The sequence below is a fragment of the Sparus aurata genome, chromosome 5, assembly GCF_900880675.1.
Source record: "Sparus aurata chromosome 5, fSpaAur1.1, whole genome shotgun sequence".
Classification (NCBI taxonomy): domain Eukaryota; kingdom Metazoa; phylum Chordata; class Actinopteri; order Spariformes; family Sparidae; genus Sparus; species Sparus aurata.
Window position 1 is genome coordinate 20231723 of NC_044191.1, and position 15886 is coordinate 20247608.

Here is a 15886-nt window from a genome sequence, read left to right on the forward strand (position 1 = left end):
GCTAGTTTGTGTGGACGTACCGGTGACTGGGCTTTGGAGAAGTTGACATGTGCATAAAGCAACACTGCAATGTCCTTGTGTCCTGCCTCCAGAGCGATGGACAGGGCATTGCTCTCATCCTGAAGGAAAAGGAAGAATGAAAAGAAAAGAATGGCATGTAAACAAAATACTCAAGTAAAGCACATAAGCATAAATACGCAAGTATCCAACTCAAGTATCCTCTGTCCCATGCATCCCTTCATGTGTTACTCACGCTGTCACTCAACGTGGCGTCACAGCCGGGTTGAGCCAGCAGCAGTTTGACGATCTCGACATGTCCGTGTTCGCTGGCGCACATCAGCGCCGTGGAGCCCTCGTCGTCCTGGATGTTTACGTCGGCCCCGTGAGCCAGCAGAGCCCGAACCATGTCCATCCTGCCGTGACTGACTGCCAGCATCAGTCCCGTCTGACCAGCCTGAAACAGGGACGACAGCGAGCACTGGTGAGCTGACATTTTACAAGCTAGACACTACCACTAGAGCCTGACTGATGCTGGATTTTTGCGGTCGATGCACACAAAATGTATTTGCATAAAGGAGGCAGGAAATTCTACAGTTACTGAGACTTATTGTCTTAAATAATATCAGTGCACTGAAACAGTAAACACTGGGACTATATTAGTTCTTAATCACCCCAAACACTTTTTCTGCATTATCAATTAAGCAGATCCTGATATAACTGCCATAGGCCAACGTTAACTGATAATGTTGACTCGACTACACTCACATCCATCTAGTCTCGCCCTGTTTAACATAGTTTTAGTTAAGGCTGTACTGGGAATAAGCTTAAAAGCCTACATAGTGGTGTTGAGAAGTAAATAGTCTGAAAATGAACAATTGTGGTAAATAAGGGCTTCAAAAAACATGATGGATTAATTAATTGTGTTACCAGAAAATAATGAAAAATGAAACCATTTTATCTGACAAGTCATCCAAAAAATATAAATTTTACCATGTGATATAGAAAAGCATCTGATTTGGGACCAGATAATCAGTATTTTGGACAATAAAATTACTTTAATCAAATATTAAAACAAATGCCTGATAAGTTCTGTCTATCAAGACATTGTTTCGGCCTTAAACTGAACATTTCTTAGTCATTTATCAAATAAAAACATCACAGATTCCAGCCCATCAGTTGTGAGGATTGGCTGCTGATCTCGCTTTTGACAGAAACAATTTGAAGGCGACAGCTTGACCTTTGGTAACCTCAAAGTGAATTTGTCAACTTTTTTGCCAAGGTTTATTGTTACTCAAATAATAACCATACAGAATGGATAAAAATCTTATGATCTGTTAGCTAAGAAGTGTACTTTGCTAATATGAATGATGGATGGGAATGTTCTAGAAAATGTTTAGTTCTGTGACATTAAAGATTCCAACAAAGGATGTAAGAGAGAGTAGAAATAAGAGATAAAAAGTATGAAATTAAGCACCCACATGTACCTGTACAAGAAGAATACACAGATTGTTGTTTGGGATCATTGCAATCTCTCGTTGGAGCTCTAAAAACATCCTGCACTGTTTTGAGACTAAAATTATGGCTCCAGCAGTGAAAAGTGTCCCATGCACAGAGTTTAGACACTGATTTTACCTCATGAAATTCATGTTTCATAGAAACTGGCAGGGAATCTTCTCCCTCCATAGAAGCATATTTAAGTATGTGCAAGTCAACACAAAGTCTGGATCACTTACAAAATGCAAACAGTTACCTTCTTTCACCACTTGGTGTCACCAAAGTACAATTTTTCCTTCCACTGACTAAAGGTATGGCTGACATCAAGTTTTCTGCTAAAATGTGTTGCAGTTAGATTTTCAACCGAGACTCCTGTGCATAAACGGTCTCTGTGCGTCCATGATTTACAAAAACAGTACAATTAATTGATTAAATATCTTTCAAATAATCACTGTAACGTCAGTCAGATGCGCTTCCACCCTCCTGCTATCTTTAACTGGCTTACTTTCTAAACAAAGACTCAGTCCTTGATTTGTCACCACAATCTTCATTGCCCTGCTCATTGAAACCTTTATGTGTGGATGTGTGGTGTCTGTTGGTGCCCTGCCGCTGCCTTCTGACCCCTGACCCCCAGTCACTGACCTGGCTGGCTCGAGCGTTGACGTCGCCCTTGCTGAAGAGCTCCTCCACAATATGCATTTCCTTGGGCGTCTCCACTGCGGCCAGCGCGGCCAGCATGATCGGTGTGTATCCCGCCTTGTTCTGCTGGTTCACGTTACACACATCTGAAACACACATACACACCCTGTTGAAAGTACTGCAGTAGCTTGAGGGACTATTTCTTCAGTGTGGGTGGTCTCTCTAGTATGTGATGACTGTGATTGACTTGTCACCGTCGCTGCCTGTCAGTCAGCAACACACTAATGTACAAGGACTTGTGTCACTTCTCCTCCTTGACGAAAGTCCTGGGACTGTGATTCATTGTCCGAACCTTAAAAAGAACTCATCCTTTACAATTTCTGCCAGCGGCCCTTTTAGACCTGAAGCCTTTCACAGAGACAAGACATCAGAGTCCGGATGGGAGAAAGGCGTCTATGAGGGTGGCTGCCCGGCCACTGAGGGGAGGAGAGGTCTAAGGAACTGGGATGGTGTGAGGACAAAGGCTACAATGGGGAACAGGGGGGTGGATGTGCTGTCAGAGAGCACAAGGACACAAAAGGCCGAGGAGACAAAAGGCTTTTAGAGCAGCGAGTGGCCGGGACCTCATCACAGTCTATTGAGCCTTCAGAGATCACGGCGTGGCAGTGGTGGAGGAAGTATTCAGATCCTTTACTTAAGAGTGAAAGTACTAATACTACATGTGCATGTTACATTTGAGAGTAAATTGCAACAATTTGCAACTCTGGATCACCCCGAATAGGTGAGTAGCTGCCAAAGACAGACAGAACAAAAGGAAGATCAGAGGAAATCAATGTACTTGGGTGTCTTTTGGTACTTTCTGCAGTAACCTGATATCTTAAGGAGGAAGATAAGGATGAAAAGAAGCAGGAGGAGGAGGAAGAGGTGTGTGCTGAGCAGTGTGGAGGGTTCAGGAACAGAAAAGCTTTTGCAGTCTGATGAGGCAAGGAATTGAAAAGATGATCTCAGGATGTTGATGAATTAGAGAGGCTTTTTTTGAAATATTTAAGAAAGACCAAAAAACAGGGATCCATTCAACCTAAACTCTGCGTACACATGATGCTAACTTTTCACCAACTCCTGCCAACTCTCACCTGCATCCAGCAGCTTCTTCACCACCTGAAAGTTGGAGTGCGACACGCTGTAGTGCAGCGCCGTGTTGCCGTTGCCGTCAGCCATGTTGACGATGTGGCGCAGGACGGCCGGCGAGACGGCCCCGAAGGCCCCCAGGTAGTCCTCCACCATGGCCGCCATGGCCGCCTTCTGGCTGGACACACGAAACCACTCGTGCTGCACCGTGTTCAGACAAGCTCTCTGAGGAGGCAGGACGGGGGAACTTGTTAGTGATTAATACATACAGCATCTGCGTAGCGTTAGCATGCCGGTCCATGCCTCAGTGTATATAGCACACAGGAGTGTGCGCTGCTGAAGTATTTAATGTACTGAACAAATATTATTCAGCATCAAACATCAGCATTTTCCATATTATTCAAGGTATTGTCGAATAAATCCTGTCCAAAGCATTTAAGGGTAATGTAAAAGTAAGTTAAGTATTTTGCATAACACGGAACATTGATTTAAAAAAAAAACAAATCTAGTGAGCTGGTAGAATTAACCAGTCACCATGTGGAAATTCATAATTTCTCAACATTTTCTACAAGTGGTTGGTGACAACCAGTCTAATTCCATGATATTGCCATGTTATATGTTGTTAAATTTTACCTCCTCATCTTTACGTAGAATAAAACATTGCAGATTACCGGACTGAGCACAACGTAGTGCGACAAACTCACCACATCTTTACTGCTCACAGCCTTCGTGTCACTGAGGTGAGTTTTGAGAACGTTGCACGCCGCCAGCATCTTTTCACTTAGCTCATACCTGTGGAGAGAGATATTATTTTAATATTCCAACATTATTATTCAGCTACTCCTCTGCTCTGGTTGGATAATAAAGTTTTATTCTATTCCAGATACGGTCAGCAGTTTCCCCTTTACATACTCTTTTAGGATAACAACTACTGCTGAGCATCTAATCTTGCCATTTGATGTAGCATGGGTAGAAACTGCATGCAGATGAAAAAAAATAAAAGTTTTCTATACATGTTTTAATTTCCTGCAAGAATACACTGTAAACATGGCTGCTGCTGGCTCTCGTGCTCCGATAAAACATCATCACTGGTGCATGCTAATCCTTTACAGAAGCTACATGCATGTCTGATGTGAAACTGATGTGTTTGTAATTCTTCTTAAAAATCAAAAGCAAAACACAGTCACCGAAAAAGAAAATAACTCAAAACTTTCTGATCATTTGCAGAATTAAGACCTTCTTACTTTAGGATGTGAATCTCTCTCATATGGAATTTAAACCCATTATTCACATTCAAGTAAGTTCATTTAAAAAAAGTAATCGTCATTTTCTTTAACCCACCTCTCTCTCATCGCCTGCTTCTCTAAACTTTCCTCCTCGTCCTTCTTATCCACATCCTCGGCTCCCTCGGGCTGGAACTCCTCCCTGGTGTTCTTCCCCTCCACATTCTTATATCCCTCCTTTCCTCCATACTCCTTCTCCTCATCCTCTTCCTCTTCGTCCGACCCAGAGGAGCTGCTGTCCTCTGAGCTGGAGTCATCGCTTGACGTAGTCTCATACCTGGGGTCACAAGAGGGCGACAAAAGCCCAGGAACTTTAAGATGTGGGTGCTACGTACTCAGGGTCCAGGTGGATGTTAACAGGAAACGTTTAAGAGCAGAAAACATCCTTTTAAAGATAAAACAGCACCTGTAACCTCACTTAGGGTACTTACAAACATTGACACAAGACAAAATCACCAGGATAAAAACATCTCACAAGTAAGTGATGATCTACCCAAAGTTTATGATCATCATTAAATACAAGTTCAAACACGAGAGTTTCTAAATATGTTTTCCAGCTCACCCTCCGTTCACCCCTACGAACTGCAGGTTCTTCTTGGTGCCGTTGGAGTCGGGTCGACCATCTTTCTTCTTCATGATGGATTTCAGGGTGTTCTGGCTGCACGGCTGCCCTGAAGGAGAGGAAAGGGAACACGGCAGACTCACTTAGACGAGAAGATAAACAACCAAGTAAAGGTTTATCTGCAGTTTATGAATCATAACATAATCAGATTTGTTAATTGCTTCTATAATTTAGATAGATTTTTATCTGAGAAAACTCTCCCTTACACTCTTCTCATTATAAAAGTCTGATAACTAGCAGCAGAAGAAGCATTTGGATTCTTACCACATTGTGAAAATAATCCCCTGCAAATCCTGAATTCAGAGCCTTATGGAATGTTATCAGTGAAATATACTTAAATTAACAAAAATAAAGTATTCATTATGCAGTAAAATGTTCCCTGTCAGTGTTTTAATCTTATATCTGACATTTTTATTGAATAATAGTACTGCCGCATTCATGTGTATTTTGCATTTTATTGCTGTAGATAGTTGAGCTCATACTAACAACTTTACATACTGCCGGGTTGTTTAATCTACAGCAGTGGGTCTTTCTCTGTAAGATCATCATGTTTGTAGCATCCCTGACCTGTGAGACCCACAATCCTCTGAAAAGAGGACTTTTCATTAGCTCAGAAACAAACTTATTTTTTCAGCTTTGTGAAGACACACTTGACAACAAATGCAAGAGGATTTTTAGCCAAAGAAGGAGGAGAATTTTCTCAACCCATGAAAGAACACTTCATCCTTCAGTTGATCACAAACATTCAAATATACCATCATCAAATGTATAAATGCATTGTTGGGATGTGAAAAACTGTCATCTGAAAAGTAACTTGTTACTAAAGCTGTCAGGTAAATGTAATGGAGTAAAAAGTAAAACAGTGTAGAAGAATATAGTTGGATAAAATCGAAATACTCAGCAGAAATGTGTGGAATCTGTGCTTAAGCCTGACCGATATATAGATAAGCTGCTATTATCAACTGATATTGGCCTTTCTGTTGCCCAAATTTGCACAAAATGGAGATTATGTTGCAGATACAGATGTTTGAGTTCATTTATTATTATTAAATTCCCAGTAAGTTGTACTGGTGTCATTTTAGATGACAGAGTTTATTGTTAAAATGTAAAATACACTACCTCAGTTACATCATTGTTTAATCACCATATTTGATGGGGGCGGGACTTGATAAGCTTTGGCTTCTCCCGCTTTTCCCTTTCGGCCATGTGTGTTGTATTATTTGAACAATGATGAAATTTGATGTTTATGAAATGACATGCCCGAAATAAATAACATAAATAAATAAATAAATTGCTGAGCATCGGCCCAAAAAATCGTGTCAGTCAGGCTCCAGTAAAAGGTATTTAGTTACATTCAACCACTGCTGATAAGGCCTGAATGAAGCACTAAAGCTCTCAGGCATGATCATCAGCTTCGGCAGAAAGGAAAGCAGCCAGTAAGTGTCCGTCTCATGTTCTTTCTCCAAAGAAATCTGTCAGCGAGACGCTGGAAGTTTCTCCAAACCCTGAAGTATCTCAGTCATTTTAAATATAGGCCTCCAAAACCAAAATACCAGCCGAGAGCCAGAACACTCAGCACATCTGCCAAGACTTGCCCTGATGGAGGGGCCTCTTTTACTGCTGCAGGGGACAGCTGAGAGAGAGAGTGTGTGTATGTATGTATGTATGTATGTATATTTGTGTGTGTGTGTGTGTGTGTGCGTGCACGCTCATGTATCATGTATGCAGTTGCATATGTATACACTGACATGTGCACGCTCGGAAGCAACAGAGCCATTCAGCACGTTTCCTGTGTTTTGACAGGTGGGAGCGTGAGTGGTGATGATGATGTTTGAGGCCATGTTTTGCCTGTTGCCTGGTTCATATGAAGTATGTGTGAAACCCGTAAAAAAAACAATGGCTTCTATTAGCAGCCATATCAAAAAATAACCATGAAATTCTGCTGCGATTTCAAACCCACCTGCACTATTATCACTTCACCACTGACGAAACTTGTCAATTTTATGTTCAAAGATTGCATTTTTAGTGAGCAGCATTGTGATCCGGTTAGATAATGATCCCTCCCTTACTGCAAAACCTCCAGGTCAGTCAGTGTTTATCATTTTATCATCAGTACCGGGGATTTAATGATCCAGCGATGAGCAATCATACAATAAAGCAGCAGGACAATTATCCTCAAGTGGCCAGAAAAACATCCGTTATCTAATCTTCATCCAACTGATCATGTGTTTGACTGCTGAGGACCAGATGGGGCGCCATTTAGCTCAGTTGGTAGAGCGGGGCGTCTCATGAACAGAGGCTTTGTCCTCACTGCAGCAGCCCCAGGTCCCGGCCTGGGGCTCTTTGCGGTGTGTCAATCCCCCTCTTTCTTATGTGAACATAGAAATACAGGCGTTTTGAAATTTGATTGAGATTTGATATTCTGCTGAATCAGATATGAAATAACAAATAAACACCTGTTCCTGGTCGACTGTAAATGTATTTTGCCTGATGTGTTTGTCCATTCTGACTGTGATTAGGACACAGTGGTGTTCAAATGTTGGTGTGGTTGCACTTTTAAATGTTTTTCTTTGCTCTGGTTTCTTCAATGTCTGTGGCTCAAATATATCAGATGGTCACTGACTACCAGGAATTTGATGCAAAATATCAAATAATCATGACTTTATTTGAGTTGACCTGTCCAATTACTTTCTGTCCTCTAAAGCTGAAGAACTACATCCTAATAATGCACTTCTAACTGTTCATCTCATGCTAACTTTCAGCACTTTCACCCTGCAGTTTCATTTCAGATCTAATGTGCTGGAGTGAGAGCCAAAACAACAAAGATATCACACTATCAGAGCACTTTCCGTTCAACTTACTGTGGCTTTTACTCAGCTGCCTTTCTAATTTAGGGTTTGGTTAGTTTACTTGGGACAAAAATGAGGTTCTACAAGTTCTACAGACTGACAGGGAGCTTGTTGAGAGGACTGTTTTGGCAAATATGCCAGTTGCCAAAACTGTCAAAACAACAAGTCACCTGTGTGCTTTTCTGATCCAACTGCTCCATGCTTGATCCAACATGCTTCTGAAATATTTATGTTCTTTGGTGTCACAAGAGCTCACAAAGAAATAACTGATTATAAACAGGATTAGACTGCAAATTGACCACGTTTGAATAATGACTAACATGTAGAGATAGGACGAAAAGGAGGCGACTTGTACTGAAATGATTGGGTGCTTACTGGATTGCTGTCACACACTTTGCAATGGACTAAATTAACTGACAAAATGCTCCTATTCAAACTCCAATTCTTACTTGCACTGCTGATCAATCTAAACCTTTCTAAAGACTTCATAACTAAACTGACCCTCAAAAGCATCAGTCATGTTTCCTCTTTCAGAACACACTTGTTGACTCCATCCTATTGGTTCAGAGAGGACCAGACTGAGTGAAAACGTGAAACGTTTTGGCAGGTGTGTGAGGCAACCGAACCATGTAGTGCTGTAGACATCTGCAGGTCCATGCGGCTCTTCTGCTCCGCTGCACTGATCTGCTGCTGTACTGGTGCATTGGCAGCTTTATCTGCAGGAGTCAGGCCTGATGAAGTCTTTTCCATCTGTGACCGCTCCGTCCGAACAGACAGCGACTGGCTGCAGAGCTGCTGACTGCTCTCTGAAAAAGGAAGGTGGAACAAAGTCAGTGTCTAATGCACAGAAGGGGAGAGGCAGGGCACTAATGAAAGTTAGCAAGAATCAAAATCTGATGACAGTTGTGAGTTTGTTTGAATGTTGCCAGCCCTTGTCAAACCATAAAACATACATTCTGATGAAGCAGATTTGTTGATTGTTAAAGGGCAAATTCACCCATTTTACACAATAAAGTGTGTTTACAGGTCCTGGGGAAAACTACTGCATATGCGAAAAAAGTAATGTAAAAACTATTGGTGCTTTATAATTCTGATAAAATGCCTCCAGTGATGTTACTAAGTGGCAGAGCTGCATTGTGGGTAATGTAGGCACCAGGTTTAGAAAAACAGTCACTGTCCTAGCACTGTACTCTTATAATACTACTGTTGGACTCATTATGGACAGTTTAAAAACAAATAAAAATACAGCAGCATACTGTTTTATAAGGAAATGTGTAAGAAGTATACAGAATATAAGTATATTCAACTTGGAACAACAAAAAAACTTTAACACCTACCTGACAGACATATTTAAAATCATTAGTTGAATGTTATACTGAGCTGATCTTTAGGTTCTTGACAAAAGAACACTTGACAACTAGAGTGACACTCAGTAGAGTGCATACCTCTGCCATGGGTTTACAGTCCTCTTTATCTACATCAAATTGCACTCACTCATAGATACAAACCCCCTTAATGCCCCTGATTTTTTTCCATCAACATCCCTGCATTGTTACCTGAGAAATTAATACATATATGTCAAAAAACGGCCTCTCACAATGTGAAAGAAACAATTCCTGGGGTCTATTATGGGCCGAGACCCATCCTCCATGAAAGTTTTGGAGAAATCCATTTTGCAGTTTTTACGTAATCCTGAGAAACAACACAACAAAATACCTCCTTGGCAGCAGTAATAATATACGACCAACACACTTTCAGAAAGTTGCTTCCACTTTTATCTAACCTTATTTGACTCAGAAATTCAACTTCGCCCACTGATATGATGAAGGGCTTAACAGACACTTTTAGTAGATTTTCCTACTTATAAATCATATTGACATCAGTTACGTGAACAGGAACTACATCTGGCGAGTAACTCCACATTCCAAAAGAGGCCAGCAACTGACCAGAAACAAGCTTGCACACAACCCAGACAATCGCCCTGCATTCATGTGCCAGCCAGCATGAATGCATGTTATGTAACTCAGAAGGAGCCATGAATCAGCATCCACAGCGAGGTGTTAGTGAAGGCAGGGCGGCCCGCAAAAAACAACAAGTGGCCGATTGGTGCGACGAAATGAGCTCATTGTTGGTTCATGTCCAAAGCCCCCGCCGCATTTTTCAGGGTCAGAGATAACTTTGGCCTGTCCGATCCAATCAGGATTCTCTTTAAACAGTGTGTGAACAGTCCACACACGCACACACGCACACACACACACACACGACTACTTTGCCACTACATTATCTCTACATCGTCACTACCGCAGTTTTATTATCCACTGAATAGCTCTGCTAAAGTGCAGTGAATTTATTTTATATTTCACAGAATGGCTGACAAATTCAAAGAAAAGTTTAAAGTCTCATGTTTCAAATCCAAACACTTAAACAGTGAGAAACAACAGCTGAATTTATGCAAAACATTCAAATTTACATCTCTTACTGTATAACCATATTTCCTGCAAAATGTTGCTCAGCCAATAGACTCTAAATGTCAGTTTTTCTTATTTTTTTTCACCCATTAATTGAAATAAATTAACTTAATTCCTAATCCAATAGGTCATCACCTCCATTTTGTAAATTGTAAGCAATGCAGAGACTATAGAGTTTTAAGGGTTGCAGCTTAATGTTTCCCTTTAAAGAGGAACTTCTGGTAAGAGGGTAATTTGAGTATCTGCTCTGGTCCAAGAGAGAAGGTACACTGAAATGTAACAACACGATTTATAAGTACTAAAACTGAATATTTTTTCTTTTAAAAAATTGTCAATTGTGTAACAAGAGACTAGTTTAATCTATTGTGCAACAATGGAGGAAAAAACAGGGAATAAATCTCTAAAATGCCACCTTGAGCACTAAATACATGACTGCCTTCTATTTTGCTTGAGCAAGGCATTGTGTGTGTGTATGTGTGTACATTTTCTGTTGTCTGCCCTTGATACTATGTTTTGTTCACCTCTGACTATACGTTCATTACCTTGGTTTAGGCTCACAGACTCTGACTGCAGCTTGAGGATGTCCTCAGCGCTTCCGTACTTCATGACCGAGTTGATGGATGAGAGCGTGCTGACCAGCTGACTATTGATGGATCCAAACTGAGACTGGGGCTGACCAAAAGCATCTGCAAGCTCGGTATAGTTCTCTGCTAGCAGCATTTGTTGCTCCTGCAGCAGCTTCTGCACCCTCTCAATGTAATGGTCCAGTCCAGCACCCCCCTGGGCCTGAGCGTGCAGTGGTGCAGCCTCAGTTTCAACTTCCACAGTCTCGCTGCTGCTGCTGCTTGTGACAGATTCAGCTGGCTGGGACGGGCCACATGCTATGTTCCTGGTTTTAAGGCCCACCAGGAAGTTCTCATGGATACTAGCTGGTCCCACCCCACATTCTTTGGTTTTAGTAGAGCCTGATTTGCCAAGGAATGACTCCACATCTGTGGTGGTTCCAACAGCAATTGAACGCATCTTTGCTGTTGAGTGATCTTTGACAAGTCCTTCCCCAGCAGCAACTGTCCTCGTTTCAGTAACAGCCGTGTTGGTTTGCTTGTCACAAGTGACAAACACCATATCAGTGAAAGAGTCAGTCAGGGCAGCTGTTTTTGTGTTTGTGGATTTGCTAGCAACCTTAAGCTCAGTATTGGTCTGCTGAGTTACTGACTCAGGAACAGCCATTACACCAGAATCCACTTTGCTAACAAAATCTGGGTCAGTTCCTTGTGACACTAGCGTCTTGATTGGACTAACGATCACATCCACTGAACAATCGCCGCAGCCAACTGATCTCGACTCTTTGCTCAACTCCGTCATGGGTTTGCAGAGAGCCAAGCTGTCTACGGATTCCTCTGTGTTAACTCCCACTTCACAAACATTGAGCTCCATGCCTACCTGCTGGTGGCACATCTCCACACGTCTCCCTACACACTGGTCATTTACCTCCACACGCTCATGCACCACCCACCGGTCCATAGGGATCTCTGGGCCTGTGGCAACACTCTGCACACTGGGTTGGCAGGATACTCCTATAGTGTGGCTTTGTAGAGTTTTAGCTGTGATAGCATGGCTGAATTCCAGGTGGTCACCCACTCCCTGGTTGCGCATCTGGACTTTGGCCTCCACACAGGCGTTGTACATCTCAGGCCTGGCCATCGAACCTTTGTCCGCTTTTTTCTTGTTTGACCCACCGGCCGCTTGGAGCTCCAGTTTAAGCTTTCCCATCTCTATTTCGTGAGTACTTTCTTTGAGCTGAACCTCCAAGCGGTAGATCTTCTCCTTCAGTGCCTCGATTGTCTGCTGCTGGAGCTCAATCTCTTTCTCAGCTTCAGTGGTCATGCCCAGCATGGCCTCACTCACGCCAACCGCAGCGCTGCGCGTTTCCTGCCGCCCCGTCCATACTCCCACATCCCGGAAACAATGTTCATTTGTCAACTTCTTCTGAGTGACAGGAAGGTTGTTCATGTTTTCATCAGTAACTATGCCAATGGACTTATGGTGGGCCTGGTTACGTGTGACCTTACGAGGCTGGGCATCACTTGCGTTATTGTCCAGGGTCGTCTTCTCCAGAGCTTGGACCTCAGCAGCTAGACGTCTGAACTCCTCCAGCCGCTGAGCATTCTGTTCCTGGGCTTCGGGCTCCATAATGTGCAACTCAGTTTCCTTTTGGATGGGGCCTGGGTTCTCCATTTGGTCAGCACTGCCTACACTGTAGGAGCGCTTGCGGAAGCCAACAGGCCCTTGATTTTTGGACTGAGCGGCCAACTGTCTTTTCTCTTCCTGAAGAACAGCAATCTTAACCTGTAAGATGGGAATGGTTTTCACCTGCTCCTCTAGCTCCTTCAGCCTTTTGAGAGCCACAACCATCTGTTCCCGAATTTGGTGAAGGTGTAACGGGCTGACATTTGTCACAGGCGTGGCCATACCAGAGCTCATGGGGCTGTGGCGGATTGAACTGCCCATCGATGGCGGGTAGTAGGGGTTATACTCTCCATTGGGGAGGTGACCGTTGATTAGGAGAGGCTGATGGGTGCTGGGAGAGATCTGGCTTGCAGCCACGGAGCCTGAGTATGAGGACAAAGAGCTACTGGAGCCCATGCCACCAAAGCTGGCGAGACGGCGGCGGGGCATTGGAGGCTCGCTGTGTGGCTGCATGAGCAGACGTTCCTGTTCGAGCCGAAGACGCGTCTCCATCAGGGTCCTCTCCACTTGGGGGTTGTGACGAGGGGCAAACCTTGGAGAAGGAGGTGGCAGGAGCTGTTTCTGCTCCGTGATGTTCAAGTAGGATTGTTGCAGGGGGACTTCACCGGTTGCTCTGGAGAGGGTTGGGGTCAGCGGTGCAGAGACCTGGGGCCTGGAGTTGAAGAAGACTGGGGACTGCTTGTCGTCGCTGTTGGAGGAGGACAGGGAGTCTGTGGAGGTCCATTCAGCCTGAGTGCTGCCCCCGCCAGTGCTGCCCCGAGGCACGGACAAGGGTTTGGCCACTTTGGGCTTCCTCTGGATACTCAGCTTCTTAATAGTGTTGCCCCTCTCGATGTCATCGACATATTTGAGGAAGTCCAGGTCTAGCTGATAACCATAGGGTGTTTCAACATAGTAGGGGGCCACAGAGTCCTTCTCGTCTTCTGTGCTTGGGCATCTTTGTCCTTTTTCTGAAATAGAGACCACAAAAACGTATTAGTTAAGAGTTCTGATTTTAGTTTTGTTAATACAAAAAAAATTGCAACTTAATCATTTTTCGTGGCATGTCTGTAGCTGTAAAGACAGTGACTTGTAAAGAATCACTTGAATTTAAAAGGATGTATTTTTTTGTTTAAAGTGACCCTTTTGGAGCCTTTCAAACAGCCCGAGTGTCAGTAAAGGTGTTGAGTGTTTCCTCGGCCACTGACAATCAGCATAATTTGACAGCACAAGTACAAACATGCCTCAAGTTTAGCACCTCTTTGCTGGAAAAGCGTGAGTGATAATCATTTTGGCAAGGGGTGATTTAAGTCAGCCCAAAACTATGTGAGATCCGAGACGAACTATGCAAAGCCAACACAAAAAACAAGTGGCATGGTAAAGAATGAAATCAAATGTTTGTTATTTAGCCCAGTGAGATTTTTAGAAATCAAAATGTACGAGTGCAAACCTTGTGACAGATAAACAGGCTGCTGTTTACAAAGCTTGGATAAGAGAAGAGCCAAATGGGTCAGTGACTCAGAAAAACAGGCAATGTCAATATTTTCTAGTCCAAAATCCATCCCCTCATGACAACGTTGAGTTTTTACAGACACAAATGACCTCTAAACTATCAATTTTGTGCACATAGTTGATGACAGAAATAAAAGAAAAACAAACTACAATAAATTTGTTTAGTTTAGAAACCTTGTACAAATCAATCAAAGCTGCTTAAATCAAAGTCCAAACTCCACACATCCAGCTGAAAATGTCTTTAGAGCTATTCAGCTTTCCAGGCCATTAGTAGACTCCACTACAGTCACACTGTGTCGGCTAAATACAGCGTCTTGTTCTTGGTATGCCTGGAACTCTCGCCGACTAAAGCAAACACAGGCTTGAAATAAACAGCCCTGCTCTTCCTTTCCAGTCCACCCAGCTCCGGCAACGTCTCCCGTCAATCCTTTCCTTTCAGCTCAAACAGAGGAGGGAATTACAAGGCTAAGCCTGCTGCTAAAACCTCACCACCTTGTCGTTCAAGCTTCACTCACCTCACACCAACAGCACTCTCTCCATATTTCCCTTTTTTCCTTTTTCCTTTTCACTCCCTCTCCCTGCTGGCTGTTTCACAGAACAGGATAACTGTACTGAGATCAGGCTGTTTGAGCTACAGGGCTGCTGTTTCTCTTCACTCTGTGCACTCTTTCTCAATCCTCTCTCCATAGGGGGAAAAAAAAGTTCCACTATTGGTGTAAACTAAGCACAGCACTGCTCTTGCGCACTATTGGACAGCTGCTTCGTCCAATCCTGTGGGACTCTGAGCACAGCTCTTCCCTACCCAAATAAGAGTCCTGTTATTCATTGGAGGGGAGGTGAACTCCTGACAATAGCAGCCTGCTGTTGAGACAAATAGCTTAGCTACTGTTCAAACTTTTCTATTCTGGTTTATACTTTGGTGTAACTTTGCAGCACAGGCTTCTACCAAATACAGTGTTATTTACAAGTCAAAGTCAACTTTCCCTCTATTAAGGACAGTTCATGTGGCATTAAAACTTTTGATACAGCTGACCATCAGTTTTTAGCAATAATCTTCCAACATCATCTGAGGACAGGCCGAAACAGGCACATCTTTTATCATTTTATCAATGGCTCCATTGATTTTTTTTTTGTCCATAACAAGGTCAGAGAATAGTATAATTGAAAAAAAAGGTTGTTACAATTTCCCAGAGGACTAAGTAACGTCTTCAAACTGTGAATTTTGTCCAACTTACTTTTTAAAACCCAAAAAGTATCAATTTTCTTAAATGAATTAACTAAAATATGTTTAAAAAAGAAGCAAATCAATTGCATTTTAAAATCTATTGTAGAACTAACAGGTGTTGGTAAATAATAATCAATTATCAGTTTATTGTTTCACCACCAATTATATCATTATTAAATGATGAATCAGTTATCATAAACTATTTTGATGATCCAGTCATTGTTTAAGTCATTTATCAAGCACAAACCTCAGACACACTTGTCTGAACATCTCAATTATAAAGATTTCCTGCTTTCTCTCCCTCTTTTTTTTTTAAAACCACATTGTAATTAAATTGCTTACGGTTTATAAGACATTAGTGTCCAACTAATAATGCCAAATGTTTTCTGGTTCAAGTGTTTTTTTCCAAAACTTTTTTGCACTGCTTTTCTTTTTGA

At 42.5% G+C, this 15886-nt stretch overlaps 1 protein-coding gene across 3 annotated transcripts in view; it reads right to left on the reverse strand.

The window, feature by feature from the left end:
• The window catches only part of kank1a (KN motif and ankyrin repeat domains 1a), a 57620-nt gene that overhangs the window by 1062 nt on the left and 40672 nt on the right, over nt 1–15886 (reverse strand). For all 3 annotated transcript variants that reach the window (XM_030416837.1, XM_030416838.1, XM_030416836.1), the window contains exons 3-11: nt 11026–13683; nt 8642–8821; nt 5107–5215; nt 4603–4821; nt 3966–4053; nt 3267–3486; nt 2137–2279; nt 254–454; nt 21–119 (exon numbers count right to left, since the gene is read on the reverse strand). In XM_030416837.1, the coding sequence (XP_030272697.1) occupies nt 21–119; nt 254–454; nt 2137–2279; nt 3267–3486; nt 3966–4053; nt 4603–4821; nt 5107–5215; nt 8642–8821; nt 11026–13683 (3917 nt within the window). The remainder of the gene's footprint in view (nt 1–20; nt 120–253; nt 455–2136; nt 2280–3266; nt 3487–3965; nt 4054–4602; nt 4822–5106; nt 5216–8641; nt 8822–11025; nt 13684–15886) is intronic.